The sequence below is a fragment of the Pleurodeles waltl genome, chromosome 7 (genome assembly GCF_031143425.1).
Source record: "Pleurodeles waltl isolate 20211129_DDA chromosome 7, aPleWal1.hap1.20221129, whole genome shotgun sequence".
NCBI lineage: Eukaryota > Metazoa > Chordata > Amphibia > Caudata > Salamandridae > Pleurodeles > Pleurodeles waltl.
Window position 1 is genome coordinate 285,562,031 of NC_090446.1, and position 24,999 is coordinate 285,587,029.

Here is a 24,999-nt window from a genome sequence, read left to right on the forward strand (position 1 = left end):
ATTGGTCCATGCGATCACTGCAGATATCAGTGTGCATTCAGAGGCAATACAATGGAATCCTGTTTTGTGCAACAGCGAAAGGGACGTATTTTTAGAGCTAGAGGTCCTTGAAAGAACTTTGAAAGTGTAAGCCGTTTTCTTAAAACGTGCATTACACACACTGTAATATAGGCTGCCACAAAATGGGCATATACATTAAATTTTAAAGATAAAAAGTGCTTCTAAAGTATAGATTTCACTCCACAGCTTAGAGTGGAACATCCTTAAATTAGCTCTCAAAAAGAAAGTATCTGTCACAGGAAGCTTTAAGTGACTCCACCAATTACTGCTTATATCCACTCCTAAGTAGGCTTTCCATTCGTAGATTTACAGTTATGCACATTTGTATTTCTTTTCAGAAGCAATCACCAGGGTGAGAAGACATGTTTCTTATTTGTCTGCCCCTCCCTACTGATCACAACACAGGAGATTTATCCCTTCCTGCTGGGGAATCTGAATCGTCCCAATCAGCTTTTGTCCTTTGGCTGAAAGGCTAAAAATACAGACAAATGGCGTCCGTTAAACAATCCATCACAGACAACAGACATCACGTTTAGATTACAGACAGTCCGTGAAAATTACGGACGGTTGGTCATCATTCTGAGACTATTGCTGAGGACCGGAAAAGATGTACCCATCTGAACACATCTCTTCACTTGGGTCCACCGAAACAAGAAATGTATCTAATGTCAGATGAGGAGACGTACTTGTGTCCCTCGTCCCGACAACTTGTCATGGAGAATTAAGTGACTAGTACCATATTCGTGGCTAAATATCTCCCTCTACTGATTATACTCTAAAATTGCACTTGCATTTTGTTGTACGAATGTAAATAAAGTAAGTTAAACTTCGTTCTTCAACACCACTTACAACAAGATACTTAATTCAGGGTCAGTGGTCATAGCCATCTCTATAGTGATGCAGAATATTGAGTGTACTGCCATCTTCAAGTTTTCCTTACATGGATACAAAGGGTACTTGCGTCATGATCATTGCAGCATTAAGCAACCTAGGCCAGATTTACAAAGGTTTTGCGTCAGGTTTTTTAATGCAGACCAGATGGAAAATCCTTTTTAAGATTTACAAACAAATGCATGTTGGTATTTGCGTATGTATTCAAGAAAAAGTAAAGCAAAATAGTGCGAAGCGTTGTTTTCCATTACTCTACGACAAGGGGGCGTTCCATGGGTGGGATATGATTTTTGCCGCAACACCCTATCTACTAATACTATTAGACAGGGTTTTGACCTGAAAAATAACGCCACACGAAAGCAGATGTGAAAAAGTAGAAATGCTGTAATTTGTCCTGACTTTTCCCACTTAACGTGTGTGATGCACTGTACAGCACACAGGCAAAGTGAGAAAAGTTTTTAAGTTAGTCTAAGCAGAGTTTTTTGTACTGGAAAAGTTTTCTCCAAGTACACATCCTATGCTAGAGTCCTAGACGGATGCAGATATCTTTGCATTATGGTGCAAGATGTGTACGTGGAGCTCGACAGTCTGTGCATTGGCAGTAGAGAGAGTGCAGGATAGCACTGTATCTCTGTAGATAAGACAACTTCCTGCTCTCTCCCTGTTACGCAGTGTGGCACAGCAACCTTAGGTGCTTTGATGTGTCGTGCGACAGGTTTAAAAATCTGAGCCCTGGTCTCTTCAGCACGATACAAAGAGACAGATACAGCAAAAATCTGCACTGATACAAAGCAGCGCAAAGCCTTATTATGGTATTCCAATTCTCGTGTAAAATGTTTTTGTGCTGAAAAGTGCCCTCTGTAGCAAAAACAGCGCTCTGAGCTGCTTTGACCTAGTTTGAGACAAGCAGACATTCCAGTATTAGTGGTACTTGGGCGTTCCAGGGAAACAGCCCCTGCTTTTGAATGTGATTCCCGATCTACTAAATTGATAATTCTGGCTTTGCACCAAAAATGCCTCCTCGAGGCAGGCACAAAGTAGGATAATTTTTTTAATTCCTCCTAACATTTCACGAATTGTATGTGTGCTGCACTGTATAGGACCAACCCAATGGGTAAATGTTTTAAGAAACATTCAGGCATAGGATTTTTTACTGGAAGGTTACCTTCCACAGGAAGCACGCACCTTTGCACTATGTTGAAAAAGTGAGTGTGTGGTGCGAGGCAGCCTTAAACAGCACCAGTTCAGTGGAAGAGTAGCAGCACACCATTAAAGCAAACATGGATCTGTGCTGCTCTCTCCTACTAGTGCAATTCAGCAAAGCAACTTTGGCTGCTGCACTGAGTTGCACTATTTTTCTTTGTGAGTCCGATACCAAAATGATCTTCTTCTCTTTCATACCATCTGTAATTTAAAAAAACGCTTCCAGCCAGTGCTTAGTTATCAAATAAATAAATAAGTGTAAGTGTTCGAAAGTGTTCATGGAGGACACCCCTCATTGCCAATGACGTACCAGTACTGCTCACAGCTCACTGCTGGTACTAACCACCTCATCCACTGTGGCCTTCCTCTGTATAATTAAGTACACAGTTCAAATTACATTTATTCAAAGACGAAAATGTGGCACAGTGAGGGTGGCAGTGCAGTTTAGAAATATACTGGCTAAATGTACTAGAGGCACAGCTTGAAATGTGCCATACCACCATAAGTATGGGCAGGATAGAAAACCCTGGGAGTTATCCACAGCCCCATACAAACAGTAAGAAGGCTGATCTGTCAGAAATAGACACTTTTCACACATAAAGTTGGTGAAGCAGGGCAAGTTCACCGACAAAGACCATGGGGCATGATGGTGATATTCTTCTAGCTGACACCTCTAAAATCAGTGTCAGAACAACTGCATTGCCAAACAGCAAGGCATATGATGGGGGTCTTAAAGGCTAATGCATTAGATAGGTAGCAATCCCCACAGTATACAGATGTTCTGGGCTCAGGACTATGACATCAGTGCTTTTCTACTGATTACAAAGGTCTTTCCCAGTAGAACTATCCACATGGGTAAAAAGCTCACATAGACTCATCCGTTAGAAAGCCAACCCAATATGCAGTAGTGAGTGGTGAGAGATTGGGCAAGTGAAAGTTTTGAATGACAAATTAGAAAGTGAGAAAAAATGATTGAGGCCAGAAGGCACTGAGAAATGATTACTACTGTGTAGATACATCTCCAAATACCTGTTTTCCCAGATTGAAGATTAAGCACTGGGGTTAGACAATTTCCTACATTATTTACAATGGATTCGGATATGTGCTTGTCCAAATCAAAAACTTGAGGAATGTCATTTTATAAATGTATTCATTAGGAGACCACTTAATTTATCATCTGCCCCACATCCCTATCATGTCAACAGGTGCCCCGGCACAATAGCCTCAATGATAGACCTCAATTTGTGCAAACAACAACCTTTGTTACCTTATTTTCAGCGGCTTCTCTAGTAAACCACTGCCTTCCACCACCAGCTCGCATTTGCTCACATCCTTAGCAAGAGGATTGGTAAATATGACCTCCACCTGAACAGGCTGGTCCACCTTGGCCTGCCCATTAACCTGGAAAAAACAGAGATTTTATGATATTTATTAGGCATGATATTTGGAATGTCTAAGTCAATGTGAGTTGAAGAGACAAGAGACCTGTGGTGAGTGAAGAAGGAGGCGCAGAGATTGAAGGGGGAAATGGCACATTGGAAAGAAAACTGTCATTAAGAACTGGAACATAAGAAAGAAATGTGAGTACTTCACATGCTTGTTTTAGGAGCCCTCAACATACACATTGACTCCAATCATCGTATCTCCACTATTCAGTCTCAACACCACTCTCATTACACCTGTTCACCCTCTCAGTCTCACGTAGATTGGTGTTCTTCTAATCTTATTTTAGTGTATTGGTGTGTCTGTGTGTATTTATGGGATGGCAGGACATGATGTGGAATGTTGAGTGAGGATGCTGTGAGAATGTAGCCATGCATGAAATGTTGGGGTCTGTGTGCTTGTGCTAGCCTGGCAGTGAATCAGAAATGGAGGGAGAATGGAGCCCCTATTGGTGTCAGTAAGCTGTGGCTGTAATGTAGCTGTAATATAGTGGGCTCACTTGAAATAATTGGCCCCTCCAAATATATTTATCTTTACCAGATGTTTTACTCCCTACCAAGGGCCACAAGACATAATTTATAATCATGTATTCATTTTCTCCTTAAACACATGGTAAATGCCCAAGAGAATGATGGGCACTGGTGACGGGGAAATACAAAGACCCAATTCTCAGTTGTGTGGAAAATAGGTGGTATTTACCTCACCTGGAAAATATCAATACTTCAGAATATGAAGTACCGTCATTATGTTATTCTTTATTTTGAGGGAGGTACTACCAAAGGATTTGTGCATGAAGACAGATTTGCACTGTGGAGCCTCTAAGTACTGGATTGAATTCCAACGTCATATAGTGATGCCATGTGAGTGCTCTGCAGTGTGGCTCTCGTGATTGTTTTCTTCTGTTTTTGTATTCCTGACCAGTCTGTTCCACACTAACCAGCAGGGATCTACTCCTGATTAACTTGGTCCATTCGACCCAGCATGGAGTGTACCATACTTTTTCCACAAGCTGGAGGATTATTGAGGACAGCCTTCTGGGTGATGATGAGGAGTATTGGAGGAGTCCCTGATCCTAATAAACAACACCATTGCTATATTTGGACGTCTGCTTCCAGCAGTAACTACAAGTAAACTCTGTTCCACTGTTGACATACATTGGATATCTGATGTAAGGACACTGTAAAGTCTTACACATGAAAACGGTGTGATGCATAGGTAGTGGCCAAAAGCCCATCTTCTTCTCGTTACCTTCACAATAACTGGCGGGTTCTTCAGGGTAATGTCTGTTTCCACCAGCTGTTTTCCACCCTTGTCGTCATTACACACAGCATTTACTAGGATCAAGTTGTGCTCAGTCAGACGGCCTTCATATTGGGCGTATGTTATAATGAGCGGGATGCGTTTCTCTGAAAAGTTGAACATATTCTGTCAGAAAGTGCTGATGTCTTAAAGCGGACTTACATTCTCCACTAGATGCAGATTTGTCAACCCATGCTTAACCCTGAATGTACACAGGTTATTCCATTGCACTTCTCAGAAACAAGCAGGTACTCTGATAGAGAGTACCTGCACTTCTATTTTTCCATTTAAAGCACTGCTCTTATCCAAACTGAAATTGATTTCTGCTGTATGGGCAGGTGACCCTCGCTAAAGTTTCTGCACCATGGCATCTGCCAACCAGTGTTTAATTTGTAAATAAAAATGTGCTGGTACCAAAAGTCCTCCTCCTAAACACGTGGCTGCTGCAATTAAATGTGCGAACATGGAATACTGAGGCAGGGTAATTCTAAAGTCATCTCGTATCTCTTTAATCCATTTAAAGCCACTCCCAGCCCCTTCAGCTCACCCTTGCAGCTTTCTGCTTCTCCCCTTTGTGACACTTTTTTGTTTTTCTCTTCCTCTGTCTTTCCCATATGTGTCTTTTGCTCACAGTAAATGCTTGAGGCAGAAAAATAAGTGCTGTTCCCTCAAATTATACCTAATAGGATTTAGATTTTGGCGGATGGACTATCCGTTAGCGTTGTGACTGAGTAACCCGTCCACCAATATCTAAATCAGGCCCATAGTGTGCTGCTAAAAGCTGTAAAGCATAACAGTACCTAAATCAATGTGCTAAAATTCTCCATTGTTCACCATTGCTACAAAAGTCTTTCAGGGGAATTCCCAATCACCATGTAAACATTATCTTAAGTAATGGGCTACTGAACAAATGTGATTTCAATAATTTATATGCCATTTATTTTCCATATACTTGACGCCCCACATGTCGCACTGTACAAGAACTGAGAAGGAAGCACCCACATGTAATTTTGAGTCTTGTGGCATCTCCCCCAACATTGTTTGGTCAGACAGAGGAGAAAAAGGATTGGTGAGGCACAGAAACAGAAAAAGAAGCCCCCTTGAACCTTCAAACTGGCTGCATAATATGTGGTAAAGGAAACTCCTGAAGAAGAAGTGGAGGCAGAAAAAATGTTTTACCTAAACATCCAAGATGTAAAAAGCACGTTTGGTAAGAGTTACCAATACTGGATTCAGAGCTACCATGCATATTAAATAAACTGCAGACAAAGTTGATGTTAAACCGTAACTCAACCCCATTTCAAGTCTGGAGGGAAGTGAAAGTTACCTCCTATTCTGAGTCATGCTAATCATTTTTTTAAGTACCAAATTTCAGGTATTTTGTCTTATTACCAGGCTTTTTTCCAGATACTTTTCGTCAGGTTTGGCCTTCTGGATTTTATCAGAAAACCTGTGAGAGTGTAATAATTATCACACCACATGTGATACTGGTAACTTTGCAAACACACATTTAAAAAGGGATTAGAATTCAGCTCTAAACTAAAAGTGAGGTGATAGAGCTTTCTCCAGGACTTAGAGAATTTTCAGTGTCCTCCAAACTATAAATGAGTCCCTCAGTCTTTCAAAATGGCTTTAATAACCCACATTGCCTCCTTGAAAAGCCGGTGATAACGATCATATCCTTGAGGTTTCTGTCCTAATATGCTGAGGAATGTAACATTGATCCCTGCTTTCCATTTTTACTGGACGTTTGTTAATTTATTTCAATCCCAAATATTTGCCTGTCACATTCCTGTAATCTTTGGAACTGAAAATGACCAACAGGTTTAGTGCTCAGATATTGGGAGACTGTAGAGATCGTACCTTCGTTTGGGCCCAGAGTGACAGACTCGGTGGCCGTCATGACCTCCTTCACAGGTTTCCTGGTATAGGTGATGGCGGTGGCGCTGCTCTTCACGTCAACTTTCAGGGTGTCCGAGCTGTCGTTTTTGAGAGACAATGTTAAACTGATATCTTTGCCAACTTCGGGGGTGCCTTCCACCAAAAACTTTCCAGAGAATTCAGGCTTTTGCGGGGGTGCCGCCTCCGCTCTTGCGACACTGAAGGCTGCCATTCTGCTCATGCCTCTGCTTACGCCACGCAACTTGCTTCGGGCCTTGTTGAAAATCTCTCTTTCTTTGGCAGTACCTGAAATATGAAAGGATGCAGCTCAATATAGGGCAAAGTACACTAAGCAACTAATGTATTCACGTCTTACACCAGAAAGCTTATCATTTGTAAAAAGGAGCTTTTACTAGCAATGAGTGCATCTGAACATCCCCATGTGTAATTAAATGGACCACTGGGAGATAACTTTCTTGCTTCGGGTGAAAGTGTGATGATGATGAATAAGTCCGCATCACAAAAATAAGTGTCGGTGGGCCCCACCTACAACGATCTGCATCCATTACTACAGCCTAACACCCTCTATCTTGAACTTGATGGGAGGCATGTGAAGCCCCTCCCATTACTACCTAGTTTTTCGTGTAATCAGACAGTGTGAGGTTGCCAAAGATTTGTCCACTTAATCTAGCAGGTTCCATAATTATAAAGTCTTTTGAAGAAACCGGTGTGAATTGTACATCAACATACCAAGGACTGACAATGGCCATTTATCAATGAGATATACGGAGGGTACTGTACTTACTTGAGTACTGCTTTCTGACCTGTATTCTATATCTTTGTCTCTGGTTCCTATTGTTTAGATAGAGCCTGGTGCATTAAGTTGCCATTGGGCATGAATTGCATTTCAAAAGTCATCAAATGTTAAATAAAATAGATACATGTAACATGTTGTTCAAGTGCACAATAAAGATTTGCTCCTTTGAAGAATACTACATCGCAACCAAGTAACAGCCCACCTCCACTCAGAGCCCAGTTTTCCTCCAATCACTGATTGACTGTAAATTTGCGTTTAATCCTGTACATTGCTCTACTAACTTTTAGCGAGGTTGTCACTCTAGAAATACCAAGTATATAAATACATATAGTGCCATCACAGAATTAAAAAATTTAACTGCAAATAAAAGGTTTAATTGTGGACAAAAACATCACATGATTTTGTAGTTTGAAGGGAATGTGTGCAGGTGAAGTATCAATGCAGGTTTTGGTGTAAGATAATTTAGGGGAGAAGGCGCTAGGACTCCTTGAAAGTGACTATGGGGTTGAGAAACTGCAGGAGCTGAAATAGATGATCCATCGAAGTAAAGGTGGGTGGCTGCAGGATAAGTGGTAATCTCCAGTGGGAACTTCTTTTGTCAATCAAGGTATCTCAATGACGTATACATGTTTCCCCAGGGAATCACACACTGTCCTAAAACTGACATTTTGGGAACCCACACCCAGTCTTGTCTAGGCCACTACTACTCAGCACCCGATCCTGCCCATTCAAAAAGGGGACTAAACACGCTGTCCCAAAGAAGCTCTTTACAGAACTCTCAACTATTGCATTCCTAAAATGGCAGTGGCATTCTGCTCCCTAAAGGATACTTTGAAATACTGAAAAGCAGTGAATGAGGGATTGAGTGTGAGCCCTTTAGTCCCTCGCCCCACCATGTCCATTGGATCATGGTGTACTCTTTAAGGTACAGCATCTGGGCAAATCATTGGACCTTGGTGAAATTGATGAGCATACCTCAGGCTCATAACCCACAAATTGGATTATAGAGAATGGATGGTAGCCTTACAAACACTGACTGCATCTCTAAACTGACTTGACACTTACCTTGAGAATATTGGAGTAAATATTAGATTGTGCAGAAAGAGATCTCATCCCCCGTATGCTGGAGTGTTGTAACTTCACCAATAATTTATGAAAGTCACTGTTGAATGTGTGTAGCCTGCCACAACACATTTGTTCAGAACATGCACTTCCCATCTGCCCATAAAAATGCCTGCTTTTAAAGGGGACTCCGAACACAGAAAATAAGCAACTCCCTTTGCCCAGTTCTGCATCTCTAAAACTCCCTAATATTAGGCATTCTAGAATGTGCTTTGTGTGATGATGACACCTGGGGATTTGAGATCCATTGTGACACTATTCACTTAATGGCCCCTTTAATTACATTCTCTATTTTCCAGTGAATGCATATATGAAGTTCAAACTAAGCTCTTGGCCAATTATAAGTGTTAGGATTGGCCACAGGACAGGCTGAGAGCCTAGCCCAGTGCAGCCTGAAGATCGATGATGTAATAGGAACTCGGGAGCCAGGTACGTTTTTTAAATCTATTTTTGTGTTTGTTTATTTTGCTGTCCCCACCGAAGGCGCACCGCTGCACCCCTTCAGTGGGCTGTGACTGAGTAAGACGTGATAAAGGAATGACAGCTCATAATTCCCCATAAGCTGTTCATGGATGCTAAGAAGCATATTCTCAGCAGAAGGAGTTAAATTCGTAGTGTTAGATAATGTATTATGTCCAGGAATGCCTGCAGGCATATTAAGGCAGCCCTGCCTCAGTGACCTGCTTGCCTAGGTGTACAATGTGAAATGTAGTAAGGTTGTATTTTCATGAGCAGTGGGTAACAGGAAAAGTGATATACGTGCTGTGAGGTAGAATGTTTCACTGGAAGGCGGAGCGTTCAATGTGCCAGCTGGGTGCGTTGTAGATTGTTTCACATGACAGGCACACTAAAAAGTAACACTTTTGGTTGCAGGTTTGTTGGCATAAGCAAGGGGTAGTGTGTTTCGGTTAATATAACAACACCGTCAAAATAGACAACCAACATATGTCCAAGGAAAGCATACATAGGATTGCACAGATTTATTGTTCTTAACTTCACATCTTCTAACCTTGACGATATCTTGGAAGTCAATAATATGGAGCTGACTTAAGTGCAGGTCGACATTCAAAAAGACTCAAAATGATGGTAGAACACGAATGAGATAAGTTGTTGTGAAAGGTTGACTGGAAGGCTTTGTGGCTTATTGTACAGTTTTGCTGGAGAGAATACTATGTTGTGACAGATTTGTTCGTCCACCGTTTTCAAACCTGTGCTCAAATCATGTGCTTACCTTCTGCGTACTTATAGCCGTCGGTGACGTCCACACGCGCATCACTGCCCACAGCCTTCGTGCTGGTTTTCTGACCAATTCCCTTGCTATCAGAATAGATCCTTTCACGGCTGCCATCTTCATGTTCAACCATCTGAACCTTGTCACCATTCACCTCAGCAAACAAAAATCGGCCATCGTAGGGCAGGTCAACATCTCCTTCTTTGATTGCGTTGCGCGAGGTGGGTCCCAGGCGAAATATACCTAAAGTGGAAAAAGAGTCTTGACACAGTGGACATTGCACACAATGCTCTTGCCTGCCACTTATGTCCCTCCTCTTCCTATTCTCTATTGTATATCCACTGTGTGGCTGGAATATTGTGTAATACTCTCAGTCACAAGCAAACTGTGAAGCAATGCGAAGGACATTTCAAACACTTTCACACCACGAGAGACTAGGTGTCCACTGCCTAATAGGTATATAAGAATGCAATTTTTCTATTTTTTATGTTTTATTTAGCAGTATGCCACAATGGTCAGCAAACCTTCACCAGAACACCCTTTGACATTTGACTGTGGGCATGTGGATATATTTACTAAGGTTTGCCACAGCACATGTGTGGCACCAGTTGTCGCAAACTTTGCATCGACCTAATATACAGTACTAAGGCCCTCGAACATCCGTGCAGACGAGATAAATATACCTATAAATTTACCACACCTCCCTGTTTTTCCCTTCACTATCTTCCTGAGTAACTCCCACACTCTTTGTGCTCAGATTGTGTTTTATTGTGGCAATTTATTGTGTTATCACAGTAAAGGAGTGAAACTCCCATAAATCCCATTTGCTGTTTTGCCTTTTTTTTTCCTTTACAGAGATTCAAAACACAATTCAAAATGATTATGTTATCATGTACTCCCAAAGTTTATTTAGATTTAAAAAGTGGAATAACTTTATGACTTTAGCCAGTAATCTTTATGACTTCCTCTCCCAAAAGGTTCAAGGCGGCCAGTAACTGAAGAAAAAAACTGTTGTCTTTATTCAGCCTCGCATCACTAATAATTATCACCAGAAGGCATTTCAGAAAATCCCTTTCTTTGATTATGTTTGTTTAGGTTTTGAGACCTAGTATGACAATTTTCTCTTTATGGCCCTTTTAACTGAACCACTGCCTGTATGCTCCTTGTAGGTTTCATGTCAGATTTATTTAGCATTGGCTGGTAGTTGTTGGCAAAATTTGCATAATTTGCTTTCACACAATTATGCACATTTCAGAAAAATAATATGAAATTATGTGTAATTATGCAAAATGCATAATCTTGCAATTGGTGCCATTTTGTACGTGAGGATACATTTCACACTAAAACTTAGGGCAAAAATTCAAACCGCAGCTGCTTGTATTATGGTTGTTTACATTATTCCTGTGTGCTTGCACTACATTTTTGTTAAGCATGAAATTACACAATGCGAGGTAATAGCATAATTTCTGTAATTTAAAGTACTGCAAAATTAACCAAGCGTAAGCTGGCATCACAGAAATTGTGCCAGGGTCCTCATAGCAGCTGTTATTGCTCTTTGATAACTGACCATGGGAAGAAGAGGATCCTAGTCTGAAAGTGTCTAGTAGGAGGTGCCAGAGGCCCCTTTACACAAATAGTATTACATGCAAATAGTCAACTGACTCCAGCATGAATTTTGCAACATCTCAAAAGTTATCTTCAGTTCTGGACACTTTGCACATTGCAAGATTCATTGAAGGGTGAATTCCCCTGATTATAAAAGCTAAATAGGAAGCTGCCAATTCCCAATGATGAACATTGCTGCATGTGCATATCTAGCTGGAAAGAGTGTATGTGATAGGAGCTTCGGGGAGTCATTGATTAAAAAACAGTAGTGTCCATTTAGGAGCTGGCAGGTAGGAAATGCTTTCAAAGGCCCCATTCCCATAAAAGCTACAAGGATATTTTACCTGTTTTTTCGTGCAGACTATTCACGCTTTTTTTTATTATTGTGCTTTGCGGTATTCTGCTTGTGACTATTTATGGGGACATGCAGGTAAAACTCTTACCCTTGGTTGTTTCCATTTAAATTTAAAGCAACATTACCTGAAAAATGTCACAAGGTTCAACATCTACAAATGGGGGAATTTGAGAGAGGCTAAAACTAGCAGGAGGTGAACAATTCTGCTCCGCCGGCAGAGTTTGCAGAATTTTGGCCACTTCATGTTACACATGCAACGTGGAGTTCAGGCCAACCGCAGCACTTGGCTGCATGGCAGTGTTTTATCTTGCACAGGGCTCACTGATTGTAAGTTGGTGAGTGACAATTGGTGTCGGTAGCGCTATTTTTGGGCGCTATTGGGGCACCAGGCAAGATTTCCCCAATGCGTGCGATTGTGACTGCTAGCGCAGGTGTTTTAATAAATATTATTAGTGAGTGTTCACGTATTCTGAATAATGGATTGTGTAGAAAATATAATAACAGAAAATTAATGCACGCATTTGAAAAAAGTGATTACGATCAGTGGCCGCCAATCTTCACAAAGTGTGCTTATTAATATTCTAATGCTGTGAAATGTTGAATACATGTTTGACTAATGTATTAATATCTCATATTAAGGGTTTTGCATTATGTATTAGCTTTATTAATATTAGGCCTCAACTTAACAGAGGTCTTGGCCTACTTGCCAGGCCTCAAGTGGAGCTGTATTTCTTACTGTTTTAATAAATGGCTGTCCTAGAATGTTACACTGTGAATGTCCATTGTATTGTTTAAATGTGCTCATAGAAAAGAAGTTTTCTCATGTGAACCGACTGCTTGAAGATGCTGTTCTTGCTAATGGAGACACTGACTGGAGTAGACGGTGCAACAATATTGTTACCTGATGAGCTGGATGATGAAGACATTGCAGGAAAACCAATCAGCAACATGTGAACCGAGTAGTGGTAGAATTCATAGATTCTGAGTTTTAGTTTTATTGGACGAAGTGTGAACATGCGATCCCATGATCCATGAGGGATTTGGGAAATAGTTTTAGTGGTTTTGATTTAACAAGACCTCACTGAGAGAAGACAGGTTCATTGCCGAATTTCTTGCTGGCCGAAAGGTCAATGTTTTGTGCATCTTAACAAGAGACGAGTTTAACTTTATTGCTTAAAGACTTTGAACTTTCTGAACTTTGATGCTGACATCTGATGCCTTGCTGAACGACTGATGTCCTCAGGATGAAGACTGACTCTGTTGCTGACCATATTGAGGATACGTATTATGAATTAGAATGTTGGATTATTGTGTATACTTGCTTTTTCTTTCTAGGTACCAACTGCACTGTTTTCATAGAGCCATAGTTAGATGTTTTTCCAAATCTGTGGTACTAAGTTGTTTTGCATGAAGTCCAACATGCTGATGATAATCTGGTGTTAGTTAAGGATCCTCACTAATGACATTTTGCCAATAGGGAATAATGTTTCATGAATTTCTCTGCAGAAGTCAAATGTATGTCATCGTTTTGACACAGTTGACTTTGATATTAATTTGCACCATAACCTTTGAATGTGTTATAGTTCAAGCCTTGATTAGATTATGGGGGTTATTCTAACTTTGGAGGAGTGTTAATCCGTCCCAAAAGTGACGGTAAAGTGACGGATATACCACCAGCCGTATTACGAGTTCCATAGGATATAATGGACTCGTAATACGGCTGGTGGTAAATCCGTCACTTTTCCGTCACTTTTGGGACGGATTAACACCTCCTCCAAAGTTAGAATAACCCCCTATGTTTCTTCCGCCACTTTGGACAGCCAGTATTGTTTTTGTATGTGCTCCATTTGATTTTGAGATTAATCTATATGACTTTAGCATTGTTACTATAGGGAAATATATATTCTAACTTTTACTAAAAGGTGTGGTTATTCATGACTGAAAGGTCATGGTGTGTGACAGTTATTGACTCTATTGACTGTTAATGTTTTTGATTACTGTTGATTGTTTAAATTGTGCATTGGTTATTGATTATTGATCTGCTTGTACTGGTGTTATGGTAGGAACATCTTAATTGCGAGTCAAAAGGTTCATCAACCTATTTGCGTCCCCTTGTAAGTTCACTTATTAAGGTCTGATGTGCTAACACGACTGCGTTGGTAAAGCTGCTGCTTGACTAGAAAATGTACTTGAGGAGAACCAAACTGACTCAAGCAGCAACACCCTCTGGTGGACCGCTTCTTGCCATTTGTGATTTCTCAGCACAGAACAAGCTCCCAGCAGTAAAAATCAGTGCAGGCAGCGTACTGATCACTTGTAGAACTCTGCAGAATGTCGCAGAAGTTTTATGTAAATGTAAGTAATTCCGCTGAGAGATACTTTGTGAGTTATGCCTACCCTTAGCTAAAACCTGCTAAATACATTTACAAGTAGGCAGCTTGACCCACTGCTGCATAGGGACTATTTTTTCCAGAATTAGTTGCTCTTTCTGAGGTTGGGGTCAGGATCATTCATAGCAGCTGGAAAGCAAATTGTTTAAAATGTTATATTAGGAACATTGTAGTATAACATGGGCCTTTTAATGATATACAATGTACTCTTGGTTGGAAGTTGAAATGCATACTTCTGATGTGAAAGAAATGTTTATGATCCACTTGTTGTAGTGTGTAACATTTACCCCCACAGCCCCTGCAGTGTGAGGGACCTCGAGGTCCAGGGGGCCCCCTCTGCTCAGTACACTTTTCAAGAGTGGCAGGCTCCTGGCTGCGTTTGGGGAAAAAGGGGGCCCCCTCAGTGTACTCTGCAGAGAGCCCCCCCTCAAGTTTCATTACACCACTGGTTTTAGTTTTTATTAATGACCATCTTCACAGCAACCTATACTCGAGGGAGTAGAGTCTGATATCTCTGGTACAAGTTAAATTCCTAACATTTAAAATTAAGCATGGCAAAGAGGGCTGAAGGAGAGGAAAAGCATTACTCATGGCATCACTGATATAATCAATGTCTGTTAAAAAAGGTAACATTTTCTGGAAGTTTATGCCTTTACATTGATGGCAGTCATTGTTATTTAATGCCATATATTATAACTGAGATATACTGTTTTGTACCTATAGCAGGCCTTACATCGCTCCGAGGATTTAAATTATGAGGACATTGGGTAATATTTGGGCATTCATCCATCCAGCATCACTTAAGTAGCTGACCGTGGTGTCATGAATACACCACAGGTTCTAATTTGAGCAAGGCAGATACTTAACCCTGCACATCAAGGTCAGCACTTAATCTGTTAGTACCTTCACTTTTCTCTTGTGGAGTTGCATCGAATATCTGCCATCCATTGTATGATGACCCCAGGTCATCTCGGACGAGCCAACCTTCATTCCATACATGAAAATTCCTACAAAGAAAATGAAGCAAAGAAATACGTTATGTGTGGTTGGTTGCACGGAAGACAATGACTGTAAATTCATAGGCAAAGAAATGATAAAGCTATTGAACCTCCAGTCAAACCGGAAATATGTACTTTTAAAGATTTACAGCAAAATACACTAAGAACACAAAAGTCCTCTGAAAGGTGATTCTGAGGTGCTGGTCTTACCCTACGAACTTGCCAGTGTTAGGAGAAGTCTCTACAATGAAACCTGGGAACTTCCCCAACTCTATTTGTAGTACATCCTTTAGGAAAACATTGCAAACATTCCGAGAGCCCTTCATCCAAGATGGCCCTGGCCTTTTTCCCCTGTTGGGTGTGCAGATGAAGGTCTGACATGGCTTTCAAATTAGAGAGTTCAGTTACTGAGACCCCCATTTGTGATCCCTACTTCAAAGGGAGTACTGTTCTGGTAGTCCTTTGTGTTGCTGTTTGTTCCTGTCCCTCACCACTTAACTCATACCTGCTAAGTGGTGACTGTTGACACCACTTTAGCCTGCCTGCTCTCCATTGTCCTCCAGGGGTCTTGTAACTAACACATATTAAGGAATGTCTATTGTAGTCCCTCAGGTTGGGCTAACAGACAAACTGATTTTTATTAATTTTTCTCTGAGATAATGCAGAGTACACTTTTTAAAAGTTATTTTTCCACTACCCTTATAAAAAGTCTAATATCCCCATTGAATTAGGAATTATGAATGCCATGTTAGCAATAGACAATGTAAGTAACCTACAGTGGCAGCACTTGTCCTTGTCAGGTGACACTTCAGTGTTTTTTTACACCAGCTAACTAGTGCATAATGGTTCTCTCTGTAGCCATACACTTGTTTCATATGTGTGAATGGGGGTGAATTTGCATTGCATACTACACAGAACCTTTAGCTCCCATACCACTGGTGTATTTTCCCTTCCAACGTACCATTGTCTTATTGGAAACTAGATAATACAGTCGGATGTAACCAATTTGAAAGTGGATGTTTATGGGGAACACACTCTCTGCCACTGAAAGGCGATTTCCCAGTGCACAGTATCATAAAGGTGAAATGTCAGACAACCCACACACAAAAAAAACAAATTTATACTAAATCCCACTCTGAAACCAACTCTGAACCGGTCTCATTTTAGATTATAAACCAGCTCCCACATCCCCAAATTTTGACCTCAATTTAATAGAGTCAAACTCTTACATAAATGGGGTACTATGCCGATAAGGTGACTGATGGACACAATGATCGCAGGATCATAGGTGAACACCCAGAATCCCAAATAAAGCAGCATGAATAGAAGCCACACTCGTCCTTGTGCTGATGAAGCTCAAGCATGTAGCACTCAATGGGTGTGTATAAACTGTGTAATCCCTGTAAAACTCAGTGTCATTAATGACAAAGAATAGGATTGGTTTGAGTTGACTGTAGTCTCATTTAATTAATAAACTTAGAAAAATGAATTCTGGGAAAGAATCACTTTATATCACAGAGAGTTCCTTTAGTTTGGTTGAAAGGAACTTTGAAAAGAAGATGTTAACCTTCTTAAACAACTGGTTAAATGTGCTATGCTATGGTTATACCATTAGGAAGACTTAAGGCATGATTTAGAGTTTGGGGAAGGGGTTACTCCATCACAAACATGACAGATGTCCGCTGTACTACAATCCCATTATAGCCTACGGTGATTTTAAAATGGCGCAACGGGTATCCCTCACATCTATGACAGTGTAACCTGGCCATCGCCAAACTTTCAGTCAGACCTTTCGACACATCAAAAACCTAATAATGAACTACAAAGGCTGCAACAAATGTCTTTAAAAAGGCTTAGTGAATGGTCTTTCAAATATAAATTCTTAGACTAAACCAAATGCATGTCAACATAAATTCATAATGTGATATTTGAGAAGGGGCACGATTGCCAATCAATATCTCAATATGACAGTGGACTAGACATTTTTGTGGTGTGGGGCTTTCTGGGATGTCTAGACATACTGGTCTACTTTATCTGATTTATTATTACCAAATTGCGAGTTCACACTGGCTGCACAGCTTTATTAGTGTACCAAACCAAGAGTGAGAAGTGATGTACATTGGCTTTGCCAATGCTTCTTTCAAAACAAATTCAACTAACGTGTAAATGAGCAGATCACCCATATAAACATTTATCATAATCATTTCTAATTTAAAGTCAGCAGTCTGTGAAGCCTGGTTGCCCCGCTGGCCAAAGAGCAAGGTCTGAGACTTTTAAGGATTAGTTGGCAGATAGTTATATAGGAAATATCCGCCAGTGCTGTTAGAAAATGGTGAAACCATAAGCTTGATGCAATATAGTGTCACATGCACAACTCAATAGTTAACATGAAACTGACATGAAACAACAATTTTAGAAGGACAAGTTATACCAGAGATAAGAGCCTGTTTGAGGAGGGGAATGCACCGTCTGAAAAGTAGAAATTTCCAGCTGAACCCTTACTTCAGTCCTTGGATGTTCTGATAACTTAAGAAAGCTGTGAAGAGATCCCCTTTTTGATGCAGATTAAGTTAAAAAGCCCCCAGAAACCCCTGGAGGCAACCTATAAGAGTAACCTTCTATAAAGACTGTGTCAATACCTAGCACCCATCAAGTAATAACTCCTAGTTTTAAACTATGTGGCTCATCTTCCTTTAAAGAACCTATTCATATTTTTTATTATTATAGCAGTTTTATATCACAAGCTCCACCAAAGTTAATGGAGTGTTCACATGAGCACCAGTTACATTGCACAAGGTCACCTTCATTTTTTAAGCACAGGAAGATTAATTGATTTTTCTAGAATCACATGATGCTGAGATTTGAACCTGGTTCCCCAGTTCCAAAGTCTGCAGCGCTATAAATATTGATTCCGTATATTATGAGTTTTTCATAGGGCAAATCACATAATGGAAAGCATTTTCAGCATCCGGTATCTAACCCAAACCGGTGTGCTGGTATTTACCGGATGCTGTAGATATCCTCTGTGTACTGCCCCAGTCATAGGAAACTATAATCAAGCCTCAAAATCTCACAATTTTTCTAAGCAAACCTACCCACAGTTATAATTTTCCTTGAACAAAGGAAACAAGCCAAATCCATTTTTTGAACATTTGGAGTGGCAAAATCACGTTAGTACAATAGACTTGGTAGCAAAGCAGAATTGCATTTTAACTAGAAGTTTAACTCGTAAATTAAAATTGTAATATAAATATATCTAGGGTAAAATTACCAGAGCAATGTACATCCGGTCTATCCCATATAAGTGGGAAGGAGATGGCCAGTGCTAAACCACTTATCTAATTATTCTTTTGTGCCTCCACCTGTACGTTCTCTAGGGTAAGCAATAGTAGCTAGCACAAAAAGAGATCCTTTACACTTTAGTGGTAAAAACAGTTAGAATGTGTCCTGAAAGAGGCAAGCCTACACACGAGTATTGTTCCACCTCTACTTCAATTCTCTTTAAATATCAACACTTCTTCTTTTTGAAAGATTCTTATAAATTGTCTTGGGAGTTTTAAGGGGTCCATCTGCCAAATGATGTCACTATGGGGGTGATTCTAATCTGGCGGGCGGCGGAGGCCGCCCGCCAGACTTCCCCCCTCCAGAATACCGCACCGCGGTCGGAAGACCGCTGCGGCTATTCTGTGTTTTACACTGGGCTGGCGGGCGACCGCCAAAAGGCCGCCCGCCAGCCCAGTGTAAAACTACCTTCCCACGAGGACGCCGGCTCAGAATTGAGCCGGCGGAGTGGGAAGGTGCGACGGATGCAGTTGCACCCGTCGCGAATTTCAGTGTCTGCAAAGCAGACACTGAAATTCTTTTTGGGGCCCTCTTACGGGGGCCCCTGCAGTGCCCATGCCATTGGCATGGGCACTGCAGGGGCCCCCAGGGGCCCCGCGACACCCCATACGGCCATCCTGTTCCTGGCGGGAGAACCGCCAGGAACAGGATGGCGGTATGGGGTGTCAGAATCCTCCATGGCGGCGCAGCTTGCTGCGCCGCCATGGAGGATTCATTTGGGCAGCGGAAAACCGGCGGGAGACCGCCGGTTTTCCACTTCTGACCGCGGCCGAACCGCCGCGGTCAGAATGCCCAGCGGGGCACCGCCAGCCTGTTGGCGGTGCCCCCGTTATTTTAGCCCTGGCGGTCTTGGACCGCCAGGGTTAGAATGACCCCCTATATCTCTTAAAACATAATCAGACATTATTAAACAAAGAAACACTCTAAAATGCCTATTGTTGGTGTCTGAGAGAGGTGCAAGACTGGGTAAAAAGAATTGTGGTTATAGTCTATAATGAATGGCTTCTTTCGTGAATGAATGAAATATATCACTGGTGCATCAGATGAGCACCAGATCAATCTTACATATTGTTAGTTACACTTTGGACTTAGCACATTATTTTGCATTCTCCTAAACATAGTTTGTTCATCCCTTAGATCATTAAGAGCCAATCACTTTTTACGCTGCTGACACCTCCATTGGCAGCCGCATGCATTGAAAGAGGACTATTCATTCGTTCAGCTCAATGTATGCTCTCACATACTCTGTGGTTTCTAGTGGACGCTAAATGAGTTTTGTATTTTTTATTTTTTTTAGGAATGCAAAGAGTCTTCCTAAACCTTTTCCCATTCATCTGCTTAAACACATGCAAAGGCAAAGGTAGTCATACTTACCATACGCTGTCGGGAGAGTCAATAGGTTGGCCACTTTCATTGTATATTTCCTCGACTAACAGGTTTTCATTGGTATCGTGGGCAGACTGGAAGTTTGTGATAACACGGCTGGGAATTCCCAAACACCTGAGAACTTGGCACAAAAAGCAATATTGGGTGAGTTATTGAACAAAGCCCCATTAAAATACAACAGTAATCACCAATGAAACATTCACTTTTGATTTTCTACTTCCACTTAACATTTTCTACCAGACACTTTTGAAATGTCCCTCTTGATATCCCCGCTGAGTATCATCCTTTATATACCCGCACATCCATAGATGGTGTGTTTAAGGCTCTCAGCAATCGCGTCAGAAAAACATTTCAGTTGTGCAAAATACGGAAAATCAATTTCACACAATTTTTCTACTTGTGCTATAATGAAGGGAGCAAACAAATTACTACTGAAAGATGTGTGCATCCGGGCAAAAAACAACGAAATTGATTGTTTAATCATGACATAGTCAGCAGAAGCATTGGCAAAGCCAATAGGATCGACTTTCATTTTGAGTCCTGACTAATCCATTCAAGAAAATCCTGCAGTTTCGAACAACAAAGGCAAATAATTGGTTTAAGCATAAAGTCCTTCAAAGAGATAAGGAATTTAGGGGGTCATTACGACCCTGGCGGCCGGCGGTAAGGTGGTGGGAACACCGGCAACAGGCTGGCGGTGTCCCGCCAGCTATTATGACCGTGGCGCAAAAGCCACGGCCATACCGCCGGCCCCTTCACTTAACCGCCAGGTTTCCGCCTGGCGGTCATAATCCCCAGGGCAGCGGTGCAAGCACCGCTGCCCTGGGGATTATGAGTCCCCGACCGCCAGCCTGTCTGTGGCAGTAAACACCGCCATGGAAAGGCTGGCAGTAAGGGGACTTGGGGTGCCACTGGGGGCCCCTGCACTGCCCATGCACTTGGCATGGGCACTGCAGGGGCCCCCAGGCATAGCCCCGTTGCGCATTTCACTGCCCGAATTTCGGGCAGTGAAATGCGCGACGGGTGCTACTGCACCCTCTGCACATCAGCATTGCAGCCGGCTCTATTACGAGCCGGCAGCAATGTTGATGTGGCATTTCCGCTGGGCCAGCGGACAGTAACACTGTTACTGTCCGCTGGCCCAGCGGAAATGTCATAATAGGGAGGCAGCAATACCGCCAGCAATGGCGGTATTCTGTCTCCCGCGGCCTCAGCGGTCTTCTGTGAAGACCGCCGAGGTCGTAATGACCCCCTTCATGTGTGATGGTTCAGTGTACTTTTTAGTTGTAAAATAGTCCGTTGTGGACTGCAATGCAGACACATCATAGAAAGTGGAATGATACACCACACATGGAATAGAGTGGGGCGGTCCCTGTGATTGGAGTATTTACATATTTTAAATTCAATAAGTATGTAGACAGCAACACTGTCAAGACATTTCTAACAAGTATCATGTGTGAACTAATTTTGGTCTAACAAAACAAAGATGAAAAACAAATTAATATTTAAAATAAAGAAAAGCCCAATAAACTCAGTTTGCAATATGGTTGCTACTTGTGTTATAAAAATGGAACTGACAGATCTTTCAACAAACGTATACAGCTTTATAAACATAAAAACATGCTTGTTTGCCAATTATGAGGTATTAATACAGCATAACTAGTGTAAGATCAGTTTGTTCATTTTACCATTGGGGCACAAGATTGCTCTGAAGCTGGTACTATTACCTCTCTTTATTATTCCAAAAGTGTCAAAAGTGGGTCTGCTCTGTTTGTTTTACCCTAGTGCATAGGTTATGCAATATATCTCAAATGTTGCAAAGACACGTTCCATGCCTGTGGTAACTGTGTTGGAGTGTAACTTTCATAATCAGTATTACAAATAATGTATAATGAAGCCGCATAGAAAATGTTTTAAAATAGTACTAATGCACGCGTTTGATATGTGCCCACGGGGAGTGGCCACCAATGTATACGATGATTAATGGATCTGACTAATAATGAGTTAACAATGTATTAATGTGTGACTTTATATTAGCATTAAGAGTTATGTATTAAGGTTTTTGCTAAAATAATCACTAGGCCTTAGTTAGCAAGGGTCTGGGCCTAGATGCCTGGTCTCATATTAACTGTGTTTTTCTAACGTGCAATGTGCCGCTTTTCCCGAAGGACACAAAGCTGTACTTTTCCAGAAGCTAGAGATATGTGAGTAGCTGTAGTAAATTCTTTCTCATGGGACCCGACTTGCTCAAGGAGACATTCCTGCCAAATGCAACAGTGTAATTCGCGACAGGTGCAAGGTCGCCTGGACTAGGGGAAGACAATGGAGGTACTGATTGGAGCGATAAGTGTAACTTTTCTTACCTGACATTCTACGCGATGAAGACGTCAATCACAGGAGCCAATAAGCTGCATGAGAACTGTCTTTAGGTGAAAATTCTAGTAAGGTGTGTGATGGATTATTGGACAGAGATAACGGTGCACCAAATATTGCCCAATGGGAAATTAGAGACTTGTTCGACAACTTTGATATAACGGCATGACACAAGAAGAAATCAGCCATTCTTAGCCATTACCTAGCTTTCCGCCTTTACCCTGCCACTCTTAGCTATTCTGAGAGACTTTGGGGGTCATTCCGACCCTGGCGGTAAAATCCGCCAGGGCCGGGGACCGCGGATGCTCCGCCAACAGGCTGGCGGTGCATCCCTGGGCATTCTGACCGCGGCGGTACAGCCGCGGTCAGAAACGGGAAACCGGCGGTGTACCGCCGGTTTCCCGCTGCCCTGGGGAATCCTCCACGGCGGCGCAGCAAGCTGCGCCGCCATGGGGATTCCGACCCCCTTACCGCCATCCTGTTCCTGGCGGTTTTGGCCGCCGGGAACAGGATGGCGGTAAGGGGTGTCGTGGGGCCCCTGGGGGCCCCTGCAGTGCCCATGCCAATGGCATGGGCACTGCAGGGGCCCCCGTAACAGGGCCCCACCAAGATTTTCAGTGTCTGCCATGCAGACACTGAAAATCGCGAAGGGTGCAACTGCATTCGGAGCCGGCATCCTCGTGGAAGGGGGTTTCCCGCTGGGCGGGCGGGCGGCCTTCTGGCGGTCGCCCGCCCGCCCAGCGGGAAACTCAGAATAACCGCGGCGGTCTTCTGACCGCACAGCAGTATTCTGGCGGCTCCCGCCGGCCCTGCGGTTACCGCGGCCGGCGGGAGTCAGAATGACCCCCTTTGTCTTTAACTGTCTTATACCTTAAAACATCCTCACCTTCTTCTCCTCCTTATGAGGGAAGAGTTCCTTCTTGCTATGCCCTGCTGAGACTTGGCTGTTCTATTCTGGCTGATGGCGAATCGACTGGTGTCCTGAGGACGAAGACTGACACTGTATGCTGACCCATTTGGAGGGGTAACTATATGATGACATATTGTAATTGTCTGTTTGCCCTTTCTTTCTAGGTACCAACTGCTCTTTTGATAGAGGCCATAGTTAGATGTTTTCTAAATTCATGTTGCTAAATTGTTTTGCACGAAGCCCAACATGCTGATGCTAATTCGAGGTTAGTTAAGGAGTTCACTACAATCAGATGCAAATAGACAAGTGACTGAATCCTTGCTTTGTTGAATAACGTGTTAATGACACTCTGCTAAAGTTGATTCATGCTAATGTTGTGCTTTGTGCTAATGTTCATGATCTATGCTCTGATAAAGTCTTACTCAAGTTGCCATATTGTAATTGTTTTGATGTGCTTATTGATATTGAGACTAAAAAATATGCTATTAGAGTGTAATTAATAGGGGATAAATATCCAAACTCTTACTAGATTTGTGTGATTATTCATGGCTGAAAGGTCATGGTATGTTTGATTCTTATTAAATGTTATTGATTAGCTGCTCGATTGAGTAGTTCTTATGAATATTGATGAGGTTATTGACCTATTGATTGCAATGCTAAATGAATATCTTGTTCTGGGAAGTCCCCAAACGTCAAAAGATTCATTGGGCTTAAACGAGTCCGTTTGTAAGTTAAATTATCAAGGTTGGGACGCGTTATCAGCTGCTTGGATGTAAAATGCAATAACACATTCAGTACTGTTAGAAATGGGGCCTTGTCCAAATAGTGACCACAATCCTAGTCAGGGTAAGTTACACACAATCCAAATTATCCTGTGCCCACTCTCTGGTAGCTTGGAACTGAGTATTCATGCTTAACTTAGAAGGCAATGTGTAAAGTATTCGTGCAATAAATTATGCAACAACACAGTGAAACCACCACAAAAATACACCACTCAGGTTTAAACAAATATGATGTTTATCTATTTACATTAAGGGCAAAATTATAAACATTCATTAAGCACAAGTTGAAATATCACTTTTGAAAGATTAAAAAGAGTCTTAAAACTTAAAAATCAACAAGTTGTCTCTTTTTTGCACAAAGTACTTGATTTGCGTCAAAATGATCACACACGGAGACCACAGAGTAGGAGATGTGTGGAAAAATAACGTGTACGTCAGACGTTCCGATGCGCACAGATGAGGCGTTGTTTCTTTTCACACTGCAAGGGGCTTAGCGTCGGCATGCAGTCTTGGTTTCTCACTGTGATGCGGGGATCTTTTGATGCCAGAGACGATGCGTGGAAATCCTGGGCGTGCAGGAGAACGTTGCAGGCATTGTGTCCATCTGGTAGGCAATGCGTTAAATTTTCTGTCACACAGCAGGCGCTGAGTCGATTCTTCACTCAGGAAATTGGGCTGTGTCATTCTGGCTCGGCTATGCATTGGTCCAGTAGGGCTATGCATCGAATTTCTAGTTGCAACGCAGGCACTGTGTTGATCTTCACTCGGGAAGTTGGGCTCCGTCATTCCGGTTCGGCTGTGCAGCGATTTTCTTGTCATAGGGCAGGCTCTGCGTCGTTTCCGGCAGGCTGTGCATTGATTTTCAGCGCACAAGGAATTTTCTTGAAGAGATGAAGCCTTTTTGGTCCTCA

General features: G+C 42.0%; 1 protein-coding gene across 2 annotated transcripts in view; it reads right to left on the reverse strand.

The window, feature by feature from the left end:
* LOC138304020 (protein-glutamine gamma-glutamyltransferase E-like) overlaps positions 1-24,999 on the reverse strand; it is a 100,914-nt gene that overhangs the window by 18,826 nt on the left and 57,089 nt on the right. The window contains exons 7-12 of one of the 2 annotated variants that reach the window (XM_069243670.1): positions 20,012-20,144; positions 15,201-15,304; positions 9,948-10,190; positions 6,760-7,083; positions 4,846-5,003; positions 3,422-3,555 (exon numbers count right to left, since the gene is read on the reverse strand). In XM_069243670.1, coding sequence (XP_069099771.1) covers positions 3,422-3,555; positions 4,846-5,003; positions 6,760-7,083; positions 9,948-10,190; positions 15,201-15,304; positions 20,012-20,144 — 1,096 coding nt within the window. Of the gene's footprint in view, positions 1-3,421; positions 3,556-4,788; positions 5,004-6,759; positions 7,084-9,947; positions 10,191-15,200; positions 15,305-20,011; positions 20,145-24,999 lie in introns of both variants that reach the window. The other variant, XM_069243669.1, reaches the window with a different exon arrangement.